The sequence below is a fragment of the Halyomorpha halys genome, unplaced genomic scaffold, assembly GCF_000696795.3.
Source record: "Halyomorpha halys isolate HHAL.00 unplaced genomic scaffold, Hhal_1.1 Scaffold1035.1, whole genome shotgun sequence".
Lineage (NCBI taxonomy): Eukaryota > Metazoa > Arthropoda > Insecta > Hemiptera > Pentatomidae > Halyomorpha > Halyomorpha halys.
This window is the reverse complement of record NW_027107491.1, coordinates 652,424-675,909: the sequence shown is the minus strand read 5'-3', so window position 1 is coordinate 675,909 and position 23,486 is coordinate 652,424. Positions and strand designations below refer to the sequence as shown.

The 23,486-nt window shown below is 29.7% G+C and overlaps 1 protein-coding gene across 3 annotated transcripts in view; it reads right to left on the bottom strand.

Annotated features, from left to right (window-relative positions):
* Positions 1–23,486, bottom strand: part of LOC106687992 (uncharacterized) — a 278,550-nt gene that overhangs the window by 112,972 nt on the left and 142,092 nt on the right. The window contains exon 3 of one of the 3 annotated variants that reach the window (XM_067045858.1): positions 13,052–13,113. The exons of the other annotated variants lie outside the window; for them this stretch is intronic. Within the exon in view, the coding sequence (XP_066901959.1) occupies positions 13,052–13,093 (42 nt within the window). The 5' untranslated portion in view covers positions 13,094–13,113. The remainder of the gene's footprint in view (positions 1–13,051; positions 13,114–23,486) is intronic. 3 annotated transcript variants of the gene reach the window in all.

Here is a 23,486-nt window from a genome sequence, read left to right as displayed (position 1 = left end):
TATATAAATTTTATACACGCCAACTTCCCGATTTTTTCAGAACTATGGGGGCAGTATTTTGAGTCCTTGATTCACCTAAAAAACATCAAACTTTCGATTCGTATGGGATCTTTGTCTAGCGAGAATCAGTTCACTGTACTACTCACAAGCAGATATAAACTAATTTTATTCATATGCTTCGTCTCTTTTTCTCTTTCTTTAAAAATAGGGAAACTTGAAATTTAAGGCAATTGTTTATTACCCGCTTTATCCAGTTTGTGGGTAATACTTCTCAAATTGTATAAAAACGTTGAAAAAAGCGGGAAATAATTAGGTTAAAAATCGGAATTAGAGTAAGTAGGAACCCAAGTGGACTAGGAGGGAGGAGTTGGGCCGAGGGTTTGTCATGTAAATGAGCCCTGTCTCCACTTTAGGGCTAACAAGACCACTTCCTCAAAATGTTAAACTTCGGCCAAGTCTGAATTTAAATTACCCCCTTCAGGACATGGCCTATATTAAGGGCTCAAGGGTGGCTAGTGTTCCAACTAGATATTTATTTTTGATTTTTTTTTCTAGTACACTATCACTATTAAAATTTAATAGTGACGAATAAACGCTAGAATAAAGATTAGATACTGGTTTTAATAAGGTAAGCTTCGAAGAAGTAAACCAAGGTGTTTATGAGAAAATAAATTTTAGTTGTATCCAACTGATATCCTTTTATAGTTTCGAATTAATTTTTAGGTTTTTTTCTTTTTAGTTTAAAGTTTATGACATATTGAATAAAGTTGTAGTTTCTTATTTTTTATTTTGATCCTTAAAGAATCTTTAACAGTAAGACTTTTTTTTTTATTTATTTAAATATCGCATTGTCAATTATTTTATTGTGATTTTGCACTAACAAGTGTTCATAAATATCAAGTTTGAAACATTAGTATGTACTTCCTTTTATTTTATTTTTTTTCTTTATATACTACTTAATATTTTATTTCTACTTATTGATCCATTATTTTCCAGACAATTGGCACTAAAATATACATCGTAATTATTCTTAGGCTAATTAGACTAGGCGCCCCAGAGTAAAATTACTTTCTATTCATCCATTAATTCAATCTTTTGGATTTTTGAATGACTTTCAAATGATTAAAAATAATTTAGGACCATTCTATTAAAAGTTGATAAATTCACTTCTAATAAATCATTTTTTTTTTTTTTTTAGAAACGAAATTCTACTTAAAAATCTAAAAATAATTTTCTCCTTTCTCCTAACATACCATGGAATAGCCCTTAGAATGGTTTTAGCAAAATATTTCCCGTGCTTGAAGATCCAGTTCTTTAGCCAAAAGAACTTTTTTAGACGTAAGAATACGTATTATATATACGAATTGGATTTTTTTCAAGAATTACATTTTCGGCTGCCAAATATATTTTATAAATCAACACTGTCAATAAAAACCAAACTTTATATATTAGATCCCATGATAATAAATTTTTTTAACAATAATTTTACTGAATTCGATTTATTGACTATTGAAAATATTGTAAAAAATAATTTCTTTAGAACCTTCACAAATGATCGCAGTAGAAGAAGGTATTTAAAGCAATGATTCAATTTCAATGTTTGTTTCGATCTTCTCTCCTCCCTCCAGAATCCAAGGATAGTTAACTTTGTTTTGTAGTGGACAACTCCTGAATAAATAAAAATTTCATGATAACTAAAATAGACAGACCTGCAGATAATCTCCCTTATCGTTTTAGTAATAAGGCACTTATTGAATTAAAAATCTTTTGCGCCACCCTTGCCCAGCTAAATAAATATATAAAAATGTTAACACCGTCATCCTTAGAGCAGTTTACTACGTAGGAAAATAAGAAATTTCAGTACAATGCTGGAATACAGTGGGCATTTGATTTTTATTTTATTTTTCGTAAAATTTTGAGAAAGTAGCATTTACTTTCGGCATCCTTGGCATACGCTAGGGACACTCCAGGGTGCCGCAGCACCAAGTTTGGGAACCCCTAAAGTAAGGTACTAAACTCAACAAGAAAAACAATTGAATTATTGTAAGTATCTTATTAAATCTATTACAAGAAAAAAAATTAAATATAAAATAAACTAAATAAATTTCAAATACATAGTAAATAAATACATAAATTTGAAGCAAAACTTCAGAATAATATTAAATTCATAAAAACTATTAAAATTGTTTATATAATTTGAAAAAATGGTCTCCATTGCATATATGTAATTATTAAGTGGTAAACTACCCGCTTAGGTTGTGTGTGCATATATACATATTTTAAACAGTGTTATAATTGTGTATATAGACAAATTTTATAGTAAAAACAACTAATTTATTTTAGTTTTAATTTTAATTCTGGTTTTACAATAATTATTTAGAATTCATAAAGTCGATTCTTCTTCTTGGTAAAATTATTAATATCACTACGTAGTCAAAATTGGGTTTATATTTATAAAAAACTATTTAACTATTTATAACTATAAAAAAAAGTTTTTTTTTCTGACCTAAAAAAAATTAAATAAGAATAAACAAATTATAATATATACAAGTGAAAAGGTATGTATATAACTGGCCAACATATGTGCATACCTTTTCACTTTTAATCTTTCTGTAAAGTCACTATTTTGATTATTTGAAATAAATAAAAAGTTCCCATTGTAATCTATAATAAACAATTGATAAATACAAAACAATGAGATGTATCAAAAGAAATGATCGTTTTCAACCAAATATTTGTATAGTTGAAACTCCAAGAATAATCCATTGTTATCATCTGCTAGTCAATTGCTCGATCCCACTCTAATACCATTCTATAGTAAGAACAGAGAACCAAAGACCAAAGAACTCTTGAACTGTAATATCAACTTCCGCAAAATTATCAATTTTTTTCCTTTGAAGGGAATGGGCCATGGATTGACCCAAGTAGTAATCCGATGGTGCGAGGTCTGGACAATATGGTGGATGAGGAAGGAGTTAGAACTCATGAAGTTCTTTAAACCTTTCTTTGGTTCGACGGGAAGTGATTGCTGAATGCTGAGGAGTAAGATCGTGAGGGACCAGTCTACTGCTCTTTTTCACCTTCCCCATGGAGAGTAAATGGCGATTAACAGTATCTTTCGACACACCACACTTCCTGGCAAGTTCGCGAGTACTGCTGGATAGATTTGACTCAACAGATACCTGCAGAACCTCATCAATATCCATTACTGCTCGCCCGGAGCCCTTCTTCCTTTCCAACTTTGTATCTCCACAACGTCAAGGACACCTTCACCTTCATATTTAATAATTTCACGAGTTGTTCAGCGGCTGTGAATTTTTTTTTTCCAGTAATGCCTTAAAATTACGAGAATTTCGTAGGACACTGTCATGTTTCTTCTTTGAAACAAATAACTAAACTGAGGTTTTTTTTAAAGAAATCTGATAAAACGGGATTTTTTTTTATACAACCCATTATTAAAGAATTTAATAAACAGAGGAAAGCCTGATCGTAATTTTATGTTCTCGGCTCCGTTATATTTTGTTAAACTATTGTATTCATCGCATGAAAAAAGTTATATTCGTTTTTTAAAATAAGTGAATGTTGTGTGATGCGCGCTTTGCATCAGATTTTGTTTGTTTGTGTTGTTCAATAATCTCTTCGATCTATACTAAATTGAATTATAAATAATATACCAGTACTGTATGTTATATAATTTTAAGAACGGATCAAACAGCACAGGAGCTCTAAAAAAGACACTAATAGAACCAGGGAGGGTGCACTATCAGCTATCAACTTTCTCCGAAATCGCGTGTCCTCGGCCGAGAAGTCCACTCCAAGTCCTGTGTCGTAATGGCTGTCCGTATCTTCAATCGCCAATTTGCTGCTTCCTAGGTCCTGGCAATGTTTCAGTTGGATTAAATTTCATTCAATGATAAGAGATAGAATTTGTTTCCACCAGAAAAAAAGTTACCAAGTACTGCTTCGAATTTTGTCAATATATTAATGAAGCAATTTAATTAAACGTGAGAGAAATGTATGCATCAGGTACATAATATTTATTTATAAATATTAACTCAATAATATTGATAATTGTAGGGGGGCTGGTCATAAAAAAATAAAATAAAATACCAAGAGCAGTTTGACCTGTTGTAAGAAAGATGTCAAGCCCGCCTTAATCCTCAAGGTAATAACTTTGAATAGCATTTAATATCAATGTTAATGTTTATATAATATTAATAAAGTAGTTGGAAAACTTACTAATTTATTTATTATAACCTTAATAATCCATAACAATGAAAATCTTTACACGCGAATATCTTCTAAACAAAAACACCTATATCGGGAAATTTAATGTTTCAGTTAAAACACTCAAACCTGAAACACTATGTATAATTTATTGTAAGTATAGAATTAAAAACCAAGACAAACATCATGTTACAGTTCCATCTTTTGATTCTCGAATCCTGCAGTAAATTTATTTTTATCTCAGTTTTAATAGCTAGTGCACTTTAACGCCAAGAAAAATTTCAAGCAGATTAAATGTGACATAGAGATGATAGAGTATGATCATAGAGTAGAATTTCCTACTTGAAACATTTCGTCAAATAATGTAGATTTAAGCAACATAATGTTTTCAGGAGCTACCGCAAACTCTTTTAACCTGTAGGAATTAGCTTAACCCTCTAACAGACAGTGGCCCAATTTAATCCAGCTATATACCTGCATAATTTTTAAATTCAAGCTAGTATTTAGTAATGGATGATGACCGTATTTACTCTACCTGTATCCCAGCCTGAATTTTTAATCCAAGCTGTTTTAAATTAAAAATTTAGACAAGTATCTAGGTGGGATTAAATACGGACACGTAGTTGTCCGTGAAAGGGTTTTGAATTCTTAACTCAAAATTTAGAGCTATAAAAAAATCATTATTATTATGATGTTTTTAATTAATGATTAGAAAACATTTGTTAATTTAGTTTCATGCATATATTTTTGTATTTATTTGATTAATTTTGTTTTTTGGATGCTTTCAGAAGTTATTTAAATCACTTAAGACTCATATATCTCATGGTAGCATACGCAATCCCTTTTAGAGATGTAAGCAATAGTAAACAGTTAATAATTGGAGATGATCGGGGGATGCGGTCAGCAAAGAAACAACATAAATAAACAAAAAAATATTTATTAGGTCGAAACGTCGGCATAAATAAATATTTTTTTTGTTTATTTATGTTGTTTCTTTGCTGACCGCACCCCCCGATCATTTTCTTCAATCAATAATCTACGGTCAACTATCTACACCTCATTATAAACAGTTAATAATTTTAACATTTTTTAAGGAGTATTTTATGGGATGACTTAGCCAAATTCTAAATTCTAGATCATTAAGAATATTTACTAGAATGGTAGTTTGGCTTTAGACAAGGTCGAAGAGAATCATCGATTTTTTTTCATTACCTATAATTTTTAAAATATTAATATAAACAACCATTGTTTCCTTAAAAAAAAAAAAAAAAAATAATTCAAATGTGCCGATAACATAGCTGTAGTGGACTACAATCATGTCGTAAAGTGGGTTATAAAAATCCATACAGAACAAATAAAATTTAAAGTAATGATTAGTCACTTTATCATGGTTTATGTCCCGATCGGTTTAACGAGGTGGACATTCAGTCTTGTTACAAAGCACATTAAACTTTTCAACACTGAAGTAACTTAAGTAACAAGCTTTTTATTTGATACCCCATAAACTTTTTACTACGTCCGATAAAAGTTACCAGGATGACCAATAGTATTTATAGACGGATGATCTTTTCTTTGAAGGTATATATCATTAAATTATTCATGTTTTATTTTGATATGCTTACTAAATTAATTCATTTCTTAATATATTAATTATAAGAAATGATATATTAATACTTAACTAATTAATATTAATATAATTGATTTAAAATAAAATTTAATAACATCAGATGTAAATAAAATATTAAAAAAATTATTCCAACAAAAATTTTAAGGAAAGGAGTCAAGTATTTAGATCTCTGATCTACTTCCATCGCCTGTGGTATGAAAGTTGATCCTAAAGTGTGTCATAGTAATCTTTCTTGACATCATTAGCAAAGCTAGTTCCTGTATTAGGCATATGTAGAGTAGAGTTATTTGCGATAGTTAAGAAAGTTTAGGAACAGGATATTTTAGGTCTTATAAACTGTTTCATTTCATAGCAGCAAAGATTTAAATTATTAGACTAGATTAAATGATAGATATCTTACGGATAATTTGTACTTGATTATTTTCCCTAAAATAAGATGTATTCAACTTTTTAAAAATTGGTTTCAACAAAAAAAACAAAGGTTATGAGGTAACAGGGATATTTGGACAAAGGGCGGTACCTAAGGTATTAGAAAAAAAATAAATAAATAAAAAATATTTAGTCATTGGTTTTAAACAATAGTTTTAATTGGATAAAAATTTATTAGAATAAATATTTAATGGCATCAAGTTATCCACTCGTATATCCCGGGACTGTCCCTTTTTTTACCTACTACGACTAGCCACCACAATTGATTTAGATGATTCTTTAACATTTAATTTGAATTTTTTTTTGTTTTTACAATACTTATTAAGTTACTGCGTGAGTTTGAAGTATTTATTAATTGAGGCTGACATCTGGACTATTAAATATTTATTTAATAATATTTGCTACTAAATATTTATTTATGAATATTTTCGCCTGGTTTTCGGTTTTCTAAGTTTTAAAAGTGTTTTTCCCCTCTTAATTTAAAATGAATTTCTATTCATAATATTATGTCCAGTCAACGAAAATATTTTCCTCTAGTTTTTAAGCGATAAAACATAATCATATTAAATAGTGTTATCAACTACATTTAATTTTTGAATTTCTGTTTTTTTTTTTAATATAAGAGATTGTTTTGAATGCAAATCTTTACACATCTATTAACAAATTATTAAATTTATTTTTTACCCCTATCTGGATCCATTTTTCGTCTCGATTTTCGTGATTAAATATTTATTGAATTTAATAAAAAATTACTTTATTTTTTTTTTTTTTAATCTAGCAATATTTTTCGTTAGTAAACCATAACTATGAATAAATGTAAATAATGACTAAAGTAAACATCATATTTTTGTGCAGACTCAACATATTCAGAAAAAAGTAGATAAAACATATTTACCTGTCATCTTACATATATGTTAGGGTTAAATCGTATAAAATATTTAACTACATGTTTAGTTCTTAGACGCTTGTAGAGACTTGAAAAAAAATTGTTTATTAGTAGTTTTGTAACAGTCCTGAATTTAATTAGTCGGCAATCGCCAATCGGATAATTTTCGTAAAAATCAGTTAAAAGGCGTGATTCAGATCAAACTCTTAAGCAGACCCATTGAATTATTTATATATCCTGTTAATGTCAATTAATTTTTGTTTAAATAAAGGACTAAATATTTATACTATATCGCTCCTAATAACATCCGTATTAAATAAAGACGAAAAAATTAATTGAGAAACCTTTGGTCGAATTCATTAGCTCACTGTTTCTCGCCGTTTGAATAGCAACAAAGGAGTCGTTCTATTAAGAAACTTCAACCAGTTCTCACTATTTCCACTAAAGTTCCCCTTCAGCAACATTCATTTCAATATCTATCCATGAACTATTGTCGAAAAATGCGGCGTAAGATCCATGTCGACACAATAGGTTCATGAAAACTGAGATGTAATGACTGAGCCTTTGGGACTGGAATCAGAAAATTATATGGTGTCCCAGGGCAAGGCGGTTCTGGCATTTTGCTTAACTTTTTTTTTTGTCTTTCCCGATGTTGCCAGCATTCTTTCGAAATAATGGTCAATCAAAGGAATATATATAATGAAATAGTCTAAATACATGAAGATTTTTAACGAAGAAAAATGTTAATAAATCCAATATTTTGATAGAGTAGTGTATTGAATTTCAGCTGATAAAGATTGGTTTAATAAATTCTAATATATAATCAAATCATATTGCATTTCAATTTTTAAAAAACATATATTTACGATATTTGGGGACAAGAAAAAATTAAAATTAGATCAAACTGCACCCTCACAAGAGGAATAACATATCTCATTAACATAAAAATGATGCTATAATAAGTGTCTTAACCAGATTTTATTAGAACATATAAAATAGTTGATTTAGTATTACAATAAAAATTTGAAAACATTTGAATTAATTTTTTTTTAAATTTTCGAAATGTAAAATTCCTCTTTCGAGGGCATGATAAGAGTGTTTAGTCATTAGATTCAGATTAGTAACCCTGAACTATAGTATAATACGATGGAACGAAAAAGTAAATTCCCATATTTAAATTTTTAATTTATATTTTTATAGTTTAAATATTGTCTACAATTCATTATAATGAATTAATTGAATAATAAAAAAAGGCTAATAAACAAATAAGTTTTGTAAAAATAAGGAGAAGACTACATAATCAATAAGTTAACAATATTTTTTTAAAATAAATTTATTCCACCATTGATTACAGTCAATTAATTGACTTGTTCAATTGTTCAATAGACAAGATTCAAATAAATAATTTTGCTAATCAATAATGCATACCTAACCAGCATTATTGAGTCACAACTTTTAAACTATATAATAACTACAACGAAGCTTGGAAAAGATAAAGTTTAGTATAGGGTTAAAAGATTAAAGTTTAATGAGATAATGAAAGTGTGTTGAGAGGGAAATTGTCTTTTATAAATTACTACAATATAGCTAATTGGATTTAAAAAATCAGGAATCAAATTAAGTACCCTGGAAACGTTCAAGACATTAATGTATCAATCAAGTACTTTTGTATTTTAATTGAAAACAAAAAAAGGTTTTTAAAAAATGTAATCTTGACGTAATTAAAAATAAATTATTTAGTATTTCGATTGAAATTTTTTTTATATTATTAAAATAAATAAAAGTTATGATTTATTGTTGAGTTCTGAAGAGAGAGCATTTAACGAAGATATAATACAAAAATCCTTTTAATCATAGAACCGAATTAAGAGATTTTAATTTTTTTTAATTTTTCAGATGCGAATAATATTTTTAGCCAAAGTGACTCAGCACCCGGCCGACGAAGATAATAGTGGACATGGAAGACCCCGGATTGCGTTACGATAAGAGCAATAATAGGGGCCGGGATGCCTGATAAATGACGGATATCCTGAGGAGAAAGGTACAGAACCCAAGCCCCCCTCCCCGCAAGATTGTTCCACCGCCTCTGTCATTTCAGATTATTTCCATTTTATCTGAGTCATTCATGACCGATGTCCTTCTACGAAGGTGGCAATTATTTTCTCTCGGGGTCTTGTACTCTATGTTCAGCTTACCTAGTCGAGTCGGACAGATCACTCAGCGAGTTCCATTCTTCTTATTTACCAGGTCTCCTTGTCTTGTATAAATAAAAAATTAAATTATTGTACATGTATAATTGACCGTATGTAAATTAGATAGTGAATTAGATTGGTAAAAAAAAAAATAGTTTTCCATTATTTATTAATGGTTATTAAACTATTCACCGTTTCGACCGAAATGTAGGTCTGCATCAGGGCTAATCTAAGAGTATATTACTAATTTCTTTATTGAGCATATAGATATATTTACATTTTTATTTTTAACTAGGACTGGCCGAACTAATCATAATATCATTTTTTATATATTTATTTGCTATTTATATCATCTAAATCCAGTTTTTGTTATTTTTGTTTTAAATTATTTTATTGGTAACATTTTCAAATAAGAAATCATTCTATTAATGTGCCTTTTGATAATTCGAAAACTATAGCTATATAAAAACATAAGAAGAAATACCATTACATGCTCAAAAAAACCTGATATGAAATGAAACCTATCTTTTCAAAATGAATTCTATTTAGTAAGAGTAAAAATCAGCCAAAATATTACACTAATTGTTAGGTGGATTATTGTTGAATCTCACGCCTTCTCTAATTAAGGGTTATCTCAAAGCTCCATGAGAAGCCAAACAAACGTTTGAAAGAAAGAGAAACTTCCAAAGGAAATTCACAATCCAAGCGTCATTCCCAGTCTTGAATGCAAATTCACCAACACTGACCTTTACCTACCTACACTTACCGTCATAAATATCTGGTATCTTCTCCATTAATTGAAGGATAATATATACATACAGCAAAGGTACAAGATCTTGCAGGAATAAACAACCGTAATGCCAAGGGCGGTTGGTTCATCTGCAATTGGAATGTGAAGTCACCAAAACATTTATGACAACCATAATAATTCAAAGAATTTTTTTAAATTTATCTATTTAGATATTTACAACTGTAAATAATGACACATCTAGTAAATTTGACGTATGATGATAATGGTACGATACAGACTACTCATCGGTAGCAATCTAATAACATTTTTACATTAGAAGGTTTCAAAGGCATCTTCTTTTCAGGCGCCTCAGAGGACTGTCAGGAATAGAAGAGGAAACAAGGTTTGAAACCAGTGGGTTTGAGTAGTTAGGGATCTTATAATGGAATGAATGATATCTGGCCCGGGCTAGATCGCTTACATATGGAATATTAAGTTCTTTCAGGTTGATTTTATTTGTACAAAGTAAGGAGCATTGAGAATTTTATGAAGGATTTAGCATTGTAAGGATTGGGTACGAGTGGAATTTGATGGTTTAGTGGAGCCCCAAAGCTCAACTCCGTATGTCCAGATAGGTCTTATAATAGTCATGTAGATCAGTCTTTTGTAATGGATTGGAAGTTTAGACCGTTTGTGTAGTAAGTGCTGTAATAGTTGGAATCGACCAGCAAGTTTTTGTATTTTCAGTCTAGTGTGAGGATTCCAAATTAGTCGCTTATCTAGATGTAGTACACGGTAGCGGATCTGTTCGACAGGGGTAACCAACATTATTAAAGGAAGTATTCTCACACACACTTTTGTGCAGCCTCGAAACGTGTATTTTCGTCGAAAACTGGATTTCGAACTTTTTTAAGATAGCAATACTTCCCCTTACTAAATATTTCATATAAAGGTAAGTAAAAGTAAACAACTTAATCTGATTAAGGCCTATTAAAGAATTGAGCACGAATCTTTCGATTTTTTTATCCGTAAAATTTAGATAAAATGCAATTGTATCATATTCAAGTACTATTTTCAGTAGAAAGGAAGATAGCTATATTTTCAAAACTTTTTTCGATATGGAAATTTAATATATTGTTAAATAATTTTTTTTTTGTTAATACGTAGAAAGAAGTGAAAGGATATTGCAGAAACGTTCTGAAACGGATCTTTTTGAAATAATGGAAACGGTATATATATTTTTATACTGTTTCCTTTCAATTAAAGGTCTTTTACATCAAAGACAAAAAAAAAAAAAAAATAGAGTGAGCTGAAAAATTGTGTTTTACTTTATAGAGAGCCAGTTCTGAGTGGTTCTAACTGGGAAGCCTCTGAAACCCTTTGATAATAACCACACTTAAAATATTTTTTTATTATTATCATTTGCTCAAATGCAGACAGTTTTTTCCTATCAATCTACTACGAGCTTGATTAATATTTATACTGTTTTTAATTGCACCTGTGTACAGGGTGAGTTCCATAAACCTAAGTAAAGAATCGTTAATCTCCCCTTCAATCCCTCCCCTTAGAAAATTAAGGACTTTAATTGCTTTGATTTTTTAAGTTAGAAGGCTTATATTATAAACTTTTTTTAAAACGAATTCTGCACAGGACCGTAGAAACAGAAGGTTGTAGTTGCACCAAAGGTGCCGTTTGTAACGCCGGTTCATATAACTGTGGCGAAAATGTCGATCTGAACGAATATGTTTCCTAAATAATTTTAATATAAAATTATCAATTAAACTAATACTACAATAATATAACCCCTATAGCAGCGGTTCCCAAATTACTTTTGGCACAGCACCCTTCTTGGGCTAAAACATTTCGCAGCACCCTCGTTGATATGAAAACACTATTATCCTTAGAACAGTCGAATAAGTACTACAAAGATAATGCTATAATGTACTGTATATTTTTTTATTTAATTTTAATACTTTTTAAAAATATTTTCAGACAGTGGTATTCGCAGACGGTACTCCTGGTATCAACATGAGGCATTACAACGGCACCAACTTTGAGAATCACTGACCTGTGGTATAAGTAATGGAGGACAGTTTTTAAAAGAAAAAAATTTCCTTCTTCCATATTTACTATTTATTTTAATATAAAATGTGTTTATTAAACCTTTGAGATCTGATAGTGAATATTATAAAAATGGTGATTACTGTGACTCCAGTATAGTTAGAATTATATTAGCATACACTTTATATTCCTATTAATACATAAAACAAACTCATGTTGGGTCATACTTTTCAACCATAACATGCCATGATATCAGAGAAGATATATGAAACTGGATAATCTATTTATTATTCATAAGTGTAAGTTATTCATTAAATTTTAAAACAATCTATATTATGTTATACATACTATATTATTGTTGTTGTTTTTTAAATATATTTCATCTATTTACAGTTTAAAATATATGCTAGTTTTAGTTTTCAAATTATTTTGTTAAAGATAAATAAGATATGCAAGTGAGAGCTAGGAAAAAAAAAATTATAAAAATTAAGAAAAAAAAGGTATCATTAAAGTGGAATTTATACAAAATATTTTACAAGAGATGGGTGCTTGACTGTAATTTTAATCGATGGTAGTTTTGAATAATTTACCAAGTTTAAGTCAGGTGCAAATATAACAAAAACCAAGACTCAGTTTATTGCTTTAATATTTAAATAACAATAATATAAAGAATATTTAATAACTAAACATTTTCAGTAATATAAATGCATGCACATTATATTCCATTCTTATATGTCCAAGAAAGAGTTCCAAGCCAAGACTTATTGCCATATATAGCAATCCAAAAGCTTTCCCATATATCGCCCAGTCACCGAGTTCTTACGAGATAATGCAGGCGTGTTAGTGACACATACTATTAAAAAATATTGATTAATAAATATATTGAGCTGTATTTGTACCTGCATTGCAGTAGGACATCGCCTCAACTGCCGATGCTCCATAAGAGACCTGGACGGTGCCCCTGGAACGTTAAGACAAAACTAAAGAATGGAAAGATGCCTTGTTAAAAATTTAAGAAAGAAGAGAGAGTGGAAGGGATTCTGAGAAGGGCCGCCATAGGCAACTATAAATGTCCGCGTAAATAACGAAGGAATTAGTTTTTACCAGATAGAGCCCCACATCTTTACGATTATTGGCTGAATTCTTAAGGCATTAGCCCGTTTCCGTGGCCACCAGGTAACTTAATGTGTCACAATGTCACCGATTTTGCCATTAAATATAATAATGTATATGGTTATGTCTCTGTTAAAAAGCAGTTTTATTCTTTAAAATGATCTGCGAAGTAGCGAATCGGCAGGCCTCGAATGTGGAGATTAGTCAGCCAAAGAGAGTATTACAAAATATATAGAATTAGACTTCTATAATTGAATAAATCGAGAATATGCTTAAACCAGGGCCTATTTGGAAATGAAAGCAATAATTAAAATTATAAAGTGATAATTAAAATAATAATTGGAGTTAAAAAGTAAGGAGGATAAACGAACATTGTAGAAGTCAGCTAAATCCTACCAAGTATAGTACTGCTTGGTTCTTTATGTAAGAGCCTAGGATACGGATCATTACAAGCCATATGATTATTGTAGAATGATAATATCTTTGAGTATATTAGCACAACTCTTTAATACAATTAGAAAATGCTACAATTTATTGCACAATAGTTTATTATATCAGTGAATAATAAAATATATGTACGTTTGCATTTTTTTTTTGTAATATATTGTGAAAGTGATATTTAAATACTTAGGGTTTTTCCTCGATCTATATAAATGGTCGAGATATGCCTTTAGGGAACAACTAATCCCCTGCCATTTTGAAAAAGTCGTCGAGTCCCTGTAATTTTCCAAATATAAAAAGAATCGGACAGTTAGTTTTGGAGGAAAGCCTTTGACAGTGGTAAGACACATTGTTTGTTTTTTTTTTTAATATTATTTGTACCTTGTAAAATTTCAAAATGTTGATTTTTTTTTTATTGTGTACAAATGTTTATTATTGAAAATTAATCAATAATAATAAAGTAGAATATTTCTATTATATTTGTCAGATATTGCGTTTTCGTTCCTTGAAGAAGTAAATTTATTTTGGAAAAAAGGCAACTCTTTAGAGAGGCGATTTTAATGTCATTTTCAAGTTTGAATGATAAAAACATTTTTCTTTCATTTCAAGTTAAAATTAATAAAGAATTTTAAAACTGAACGAATCACTCCTAAATATAATTTAAGTCTTCCGGCAGGTAAAAGAAATTAAGATTTCATCCATTTGAAATGGACTAATAAGGTTTATAAAAATCAAAGTTTAAATGCCCTGATACTGCTACTTAACTTTCAAAAAAGATATAAACTTCTACCTACAAGGACGGGATTAAACGCCTACCAGAAGTAGCGAATGCTGTAGAAAATGTTTAACCTTGTAAAATTTTGTAAATTGCCTTCAGCACGGTTACAGACGTTTTTACATCAAAAAAGTGTTTTCTCAAAAATATATAAACATATATATATTTTTTTTAAATCTTTCAGTAAAAGATTATCCTTTTTAAGTTATTATGAGTAATTGTTTAGTTGGTTTTAGTTTATTTAAAAAATAATTTATAAAATTATAAACAAGGAATAAAAAAAATTAACTCAAATGACGAGTGATGTAGAAATAGGATTGGGTTAAAACACTTCGTTGGGAAACGCCATGTTGAAGAACAACCCAGCAATGAGGGCGTGAGTAATGGTTTGAACTGACTGGAATGGTCTTTTTAGTGAAATTCATAAAAAAAAGGTACATGGGATTAAGAATATTTTATATCCCTAATAGTTCGTTATAGAGATTTGTTATATTTTTGTTACTAATATTACTATAAACAAAATTTATTTCGCAGGAAAAATTAATTTCTTCACGAATGTGAACTATAGTCTCAAATGAGAAGGACGACAGCTTGTGATTTTTAAAAATAAAACATGACGTAAAATATTTGACCTTACTGAAGATTATCTACCTTGATGTAAAATCGCGACGATTGAAATGGAATCCAATGAAGTTTATATGAAGAAAAAGTAGTAAATAGGTCAAAGGTTGCAAGAATAGTGAGTCATATCCTGTTCTAAGGTGTGCTATGCCTTTTTATAATAATCATTATTCTAGGGAGCCAATAAGGGAATATTAATATCATATCCTTTCGTTAAGATGTGAATAATAAATTATTCCTTAAGTTCAAAATGGAAAATATGATGAATGAAGTAGTTTTCTTCACGTTTCTTCCTCAGGATCTCAAGATACCGTTACGGACGGAAGTGCAATAAACTAGCGAAGATAGAGGTGGTCCATCGCCCGGATATCTGCTTCGGTATATGCTTGGACACGTGCTTCCTCTCAACACCACCCGCATACATCGGGCCTGCGGTATAAGAGACTCGAGGAGATGCACTCTAGGTGATGGAACGTGACTCGAAGTACAAGCCGCTCATCTATTTATCAAAGTGTTAGAGAAGGTTTGGCGAACACGGCAGGGGAGAGAAGAGTTTATAGAAATATGCTGGTCTAAGACAAACCGGTCGTTTTAGGTTGGTACATCATCAGCATAAAACGATGTTACCGATTCAGCAAAGAATCAAAAAACAAATATTAATTAATTTCACAGGATGCCAATACAAATTCATTTCGTGTAAATATATAACGTGGGCAAGAAAAATGAAACATTTAACGGCAAAATTGAAGTATATGCATTCTCAAAAAATATTTTATGACAATAGAATAATAATGAAATACTGCATTTCTATATTTCTAGTGAAGTATTTAATTCGTCTTATTTACCCATATTTCTTTCCATAAACGAAATAAAATCTCAATGTTGCATTTCTTATTAGTTGGTAAAAATATAGATTCATACCTATATAATTTTTTATTTTTGGTTTCATTTAATATTTAATACCATGAGTGAAAAACCAAACAGGTTTAAAAAAAAACAGGGTTCCTAATTTACCCTCAATGATTATAAACCTATAGTTGGAACAGGTTTGGTCGATCAAGAAGGAAAATTAAGGGATGATTTTAATTTTTGGAACATATATTAAATCCTCCATATTTTTATCCTAAGCAAAGCAGCAGTAATATATCTTAGTTTGATGAGTATGTTTTTTGTATTCTAAAAATAAAAAGGTTCGGGTTCAAATCCCACTTGACACTAAGGATTTTCTAAGCGGCTTTTCTTCAATTTTTTTAGTTTTTTTTTGTTTTTTTTTAGATAAATTACGGTGGCCGTAGTTTGAAAACTAAAGGAATATAAATTAAATATAAATCCTAAAATAGATTTTAATTATGCTGCATTGCCCAAATGATGATGAATGATCTTTAGAAAAAATAACTATTAAAAGTTAATAATAATTATTAAAGAATAAATAACAGCTAAAAATAATTAATTAATTAAAAATAACTATTAAAAAGGACTTAAGTTTTAATTGAAAGTCGTATTAAGAAAATATATATATATTTAAGTAACATGCGGTTAAACATAACTAAAGAAACATTGGAATACATTTGAAAATAAATTACAAATCATGAAATAAAAAAGTAGTAATTAAATTTAATTAAAAAAGGTAATCTTTCTAATTTAACTCTGTTTAAATACTTAATCCTATTTTTATCCTACTTTTAAAAATTTAGAACAGTTCTTATTTCTCTCTTTTTTATGTTCTTACTATGTGTTTACTAACATTGTTGTAAAAACTGTTACAAATATAATTAAATAATTTAAAATTTTTGTTTAAATTAATAATAGCAAATAATAAACAAAACCAGACGATATAAACAATTTAAAAAAATATTAATGCCATCTTCACCCCCATCGTTTTCTTGAATAATTTATTAATACAACCGCAGAGCAGGAAATAGAGCCTACATACCAGATAGGATAGCTACAAGGACATTCTGTGGCAAGAATATTTATAGTCTTTGTTACACAGAAAATATATTTTTTATTTATTTATATTTTAACCACAACTATTGGTCATGGTTCTACTTATTTTATATTTCTTCTAATTATGGGTTTAGGAAATGATTTGAATCTATTTTTTGGTAATATGTTTTATATATATAAAGATTAACGTAAGAAAGGAGTATACGGTTCTATATTTGTATTTATTTATTTATCCCTCCCACCTGCTTTATGATAAATTATGGATATAAAGTAGGAGACCAGATAACCCTTATACTAGTTCTCTGACTAAGATAATGATGTTGATTAGGAATAAAGCTAAAGAACAATTTCTGCGTTTCTATATAATCGAAGTAACTTAAAAAGACATAGTTCTATCGTTTGAGGAAATTAATTTTAAAAAAATAAAATAAAATAGTAAAACATTGTTAATTTGCCTTTTGAGAATGTTTCGTGATCCAATCAATAATTTGAAATTTCAATAAAGTAAAAAATAATCTTAAAGCCATGGGAGAAGACTTAGGAAATTACTTTTTACTTCTCACCCTCGCGTTCTCGAGTTTCCTTTAATCCAATATACGTCAACAGTCTTTAATATCATTATAAAAAAAACTGAAGCTTCTTCATAAAATTACAGACCTCACAGTTATGTTAGGTGCTATATAATTTTTGTTACTTTGTTAAATTTTAATAAAAACTTTATAAAGTCTTTTAATTTTTTTAAAACTTGAGCCCTAATTAATGTCTTTACGTTACATAGTTCCTCAGATACAAATTATGTGACAACAGATATAAACAAATTAAACAGATATAAGTTATAAATAAATAAATTACAATGAATTTATATATCGGTCTAAAAACCCCATTTATAAATACCTATGTTCTCAGTTTAAGTATTATATTATATAATATAATTTATATAAAATTAAACAATGAATTAATTAATTTAATTAATAATTAAAGAATTAAATTTATATTTATATAAATTTAATTCTTAAATATATGTATTTATTGTCTTTAAATAAGAAAGATAAAATTACACACCAATAAACAAATTTTAAGTAAAATATATTACAATCGTATGTAATACTTCTAAATAGGTAAAATGAATTGAGGTGCGAAGTTAAAGAGAAAATTGAAACTTTATTTTAAGACAAAATAAAAAAAAAAATTATGTACTCGCATTTTTTAAAATTATTATACGTCTATGATACCATTTATTTTGATATACTCAGAATTGATAATATTTATTATGGTTCGAACAACCTCTAATACTAGACCGTAACCAATCTTTAAATCTTATAAATGAGGAAAACTTTTTTTTCAAAGGTTCATTTACACTGTTGTCTCTCTTCTACGACTTTAGTTCTCTCCCTACAATCGAAGTTCGCCGTTAATTCTCTTGTGCTGTCGTTTGCGCGACTGGGATTAGTGAAAAAGGAGGAAATAGAATTAATTTAAAGATTCCTCCCTTATAATAATTAATTAGTCCTATGAATTTTAATGAGCTCCTGGAAGTGATTAATATCTGATTGTAATAGACTAAACGCTATAAATTGCTGGGAACAATGGAAGTCGGGACTTAGTGAGGACAAAAGCTCTTTGAAGTTTTCTTAGTATATATTTCAATACCCTTCGCTCGAGTGCGCATTGTGTTAGCCTTAATATACCAAAACGCAATTTCATCTATTTTCTTCTCAAGCCTCGCATACAGGTTTTAATAGACTTAAATTAAAAAAACAAAAATTAAACTATTTTATTATATTTCATTATAACACATTTAATAACTAAGCGATAATAGAACTATTATTAAATAATTATTATTTCGCCTACTATACAAAGTAGAATAAGGCAATCATTAATCAACAATACGAGTTAGTTAATTACTTAATTTTAATGTTGCAGGGTTTTAGCCAACCTATTGTATTGAGTTAAACTTGTGTTAATATAAAATATCTTCCAGGACTTAAGCAGTTTTCTTTTTTTTTTTTCTTATGGGCTAGTAATTTTCAGTTAATATTTACATATAACAACAATAAGTATTAAAAAAATTTAAACATAAAACTAAGCTTTTTCGATTTGGGATGGTTTATGGTTGCCATGGGTCATCTGTAACTGAGAGAGTTACGGCGTCTATATAGACAACCCACCTTACTGCAGCGGCGCCGGTTCAAACTCGTGCACGGAGAGCCAAGTTTTATTTTGACTCCTACAATATGGTTAGAATAGGGTAGTAATCTGTAGATAACCCCCGTATATTACAAATGTCCAGGGAGCAAACAAAAAAAAAAAGTTTAAATGGGATCTGCTGAAACATTGTAATTGATTTTTCTAAATAAATATTTTTACAAAAAAATATATTCGACAATCCTTAAAATAATTGTGGTATTATCTCTTTCCTGAAAAAAAACAATATGATGAGATAAAAAAAAAAAGAATTTTTCTACTTTTTTTTCTATGCTTCTTTTTAAACTAATTTTAAGTCATAAGACAACCTAAACTTTAAGTATCATCAAATAGACCCATTAATGTAAATCGAATACGGGTGCGATTTTTTTTAGATCAAATTCATTTCCAAATTAATGTTCCACGCCCAAAATAGCCAAGAAATTTACATTTTATTACAATTTATTAAGGAGTAATAAGTGTTGTCTTCCTAAACTAGTGGCCTTGCCCACTGTGCCAACGTGAATATCTTTTTGATAAAAATCCATAATAGGAAATTTAATCCTTGAGGACGAGGAAGCTCGACAGCTGAAGTGGTTCGGCCATGTTATCAGGATGGACGAGTACAGAGATTCTTTAAAGACGATGGACTATGTCCCAGATGGCAGAAGACCTAGGGGCCGCCCTAGGATGTCATATCTTGACTACATTTAGCGACTCTGTAGGGCGAGGGGACGGGGCATCCTACAGGTGAGGAACCTAGCGAGTCAGAGGGAAGAGTGGAATTCCTGGCTGAATGCTCCTCTACGCTGAGAGGCACTAAAGAGGAAAGGAAAAGAAGAAGAGGTAAAAATGAAAAGTCTGATCTCAATTTAAAAACCGCCCTCTATTGCTTTCTTTTAGTGAAGCTATGCTAGGTAATTTTCAATTTCAAAGTAAGCTCTCATAAATGGAAAATTGTCGGGGCTCTACCTAGGGAAGAAAAACTGGGATCTAAAGGGTCCAGATCAAATCTGTACATTCAATTTGGGCTAAGATCTGAGGCTTTGAAACAGGAGGATTCAAATTTAATTTTTTTCAAATAAAATTATTTTTCGTAAAAAGTAGATTAAAACAGGTTTTAATTCTAAATGAGTCATTCACATGTTGGATTAATTAATTTTTTTTTAATTATTCGAGGCGTATAATCCAAAACTAAGAAAATTCAATTATTATTTTTTTAAATGGTTTTTAATATGAGAGCTAAAAAGATTTATTTCAAAATTAATTTAATTCCCCAGGGTTTTAAGGCCGTATATTCCAGCTAAATCTTCTCTTTATTTATTTTTCAAGTTACAGGATCTTAGATTAACATTTAATTATTATATTAATAATCAATTAAAACGAATGGATTATAGATAACAAAATACAGGAGGATAATGCAAAGTAAAATGATAATAAGTAGTCCCCATGATTCCTGATGTCCGATGCCAATCATATCATAAAGACCACATATACACTCCTCAATAACGGCCAAACCTCCCTCTCTCTCGGTTCTGCATTGATTGCCGTTTAACGATTCGTTCCTTATCTCGTAACTTAATACGGTCATGTCAAGTTACAATCCCGCGAAGTTACATCAATTATCTTCACAAGGTATTGGCTAGTTAACTGTTACACTTCCGCGTTGTGCAATCGTCTCCGTTCTCCACTTCATTTATCCAGCGAGTATCTCACCGGGCACTATAATCTCGATGGCATTAAGTCACTAGTTTTCAAATATATTAAAGTAATTACATAGTCACGTTTTAGACATATTAGATTCTAAAAAATTCTAGGGTTTCGGAACAATAGTTATTAAAATCATGCATTTGACAGGAACGAGTAGAGGAGGATGGAATCAGAAGCCAAAGCCATATGGATCACATTCTGCAAAAAAGAACCAAGCCACACTGAAGAACCAAGCCACCCTAACTGAACTGAAAGAAATGGATGTAAAGCTAAATACCAATAAAGATTTTCCAAATAAAACTATACACGCACTGATCACTTCAGCTAAGCATATCTTTAAGTCCTTCTATTTAATGCAAAGATGCTCCAGTTATTTTCTAATACATTTAATACATAAGGTTCCGTGTTTAGGATTCAGTGTTTGTGGTGTTAGTTAATTGATGGTATAAGCATGCGGTTGAAGGATTGTATCTTTCCTGCAGTATATGGAGAGGAAAAATAAATTAATTTACCCCATTAACTTATATTTTGTAAATTTCAAAGCTGTTTCTTTTTTGCAGAATTTGCTCCAAATAAACGAAAATACTAAAAAATGTTTGTAATGCATGTTTTGTGCGTTCAGTTTAACCTCCACATTTACTGCTATTAGGACTGGTAATTCTGTAGGTTGATCAAATCCTAAAGTTAATACAGAGCTAAGAGGAACAAATTGGAAAATAAGAGCTGAAGACCGAAGTAGGATAGGAAAGTTTTGGTAGCAAAACATCTAAAAGCTCTATTGCTTATTTTAATTTTTATTTATGACAATTAAAATTAAATTACCTACAGGAAAAATGTTGTAGTTTAGTGGAGGCTCCTACAGGACACATGCGGCCTAGTTCGATTCAGGCTATATTGAAAAAACTTTTAAAACTATAGAATTCTTTAGGAAGTATGGAACTCCGGAGGAATACAGATAAACTATAAGGTGACTGAGCCTTAATTAAGTCTGAAAGGGTATTCGGCATCAACTTTGAACATATAACAGGTGTATTATTTTGCCAGTATTACTTTATTGTATTTATTAATATATATATATTTTAGAGGATATATCAGTCGAAAAAAAAACAGAAATAGAAGCCAACAGTGTAAGGATTTTAGATCAGAATAGAGATATATGGATAGTACGAATTCCAAATCTAACTACTTTGCAACTACCAATCCGTAAGCAGGTTATAAAAGTTTCTCCTTCAATATTTGAATATATGCAATAGGTTCGTGTGTGGACAACCCGGAGCTGAACAAACGCTCACAACTTGGTTCAACAAACCCCCCGGTGATTGTTTAATTTCTATTTGCATGTCTCCCTGAGGTTTGCTGTTTGCTTAAATACAGCCCGTCCAAGCCAGTGTTTGTTCAACGGCTCTTTCCGATAAATTGCTAATTCTGTCCTTTTTTATCAACCGAGATCTGAATAACAAAAAAGCAAATAATAAATTAAGATCTGGAAACGGTCGGTGACTTGTTTACTGAAGACTTCTTCCCTCAAGAAAAGCAATCTGATTTCAACTAGAATAAATTAATGGATGGAAACTTAAACTTAAAGGGTAGTGGACAGATCATATCGACCATTATATTAATGTTTTCTTATATCTTTATTGGAATTTACAACTGTTCATAATTATACATTTAGTAAATTTGATGTATGTTATTCTGGAGTGATACAGGCGTGTAGAGAAACTACTCATTGGTAGCACTCTAATATCTTTTTTAGTTAATTTCACAGTTTGCCATTAATAATTTAAAAAGTTGTTCACTAAATTAATAATGGAGGTTAATTAGTCTAATTCGCATGTTTAATTAGTCTTTAAACATGCGAACTAACAAGACAAAAACTTACAATGTCAAAATGTTGGTTAGTTACAATGTTTTATATTCAACTAGTTGTTCCTTATTATAATTGTATATCAACATTATTCTTGCTTCTTCAAAAATATAATTTCCTCAGCAGTCTATAAAATCAGCCAAAAAAAAACTTCAATTCACAAAAAATGTTATATACCATTTGCTACAATTGGAATTGTATTTTTGGAAAATATTTCGGGATATCGTTGGATGACCAACCAGGATTCTCGAGCAGGAAGGAATAGAAGACGGACAATTATGGTTTATCTAAGAGTTGCTTTGTCAGCCACAGTTTCGTCATTCTCGGCATCATTACCTCGTCAGATAACCTTCATCTTTGAACTCCGGGTGAAGGTAGTGATGTAAATATAATGTGTATTTTCCTCATAAATATGTAATTTAATGGTTGATTTTATTTTGTATAAATATTTTATCTTGTATATTATAATATAGAAGCGAATACTGATTCAAAAGATGGTATTCGTGAACAATAAATAATCGTTGAGCAATGCTACGACAATTTAATTTGCTACGAGTATTTTACAATTTACTTCCAATAATATTTTGTCAATATTTTTAAAATTAGAATAATTCTTTATTAGCCCATTTGTAACTGGCCTGATGAACTTTCTATGTTTTCTTTAAAAACAAATATATTC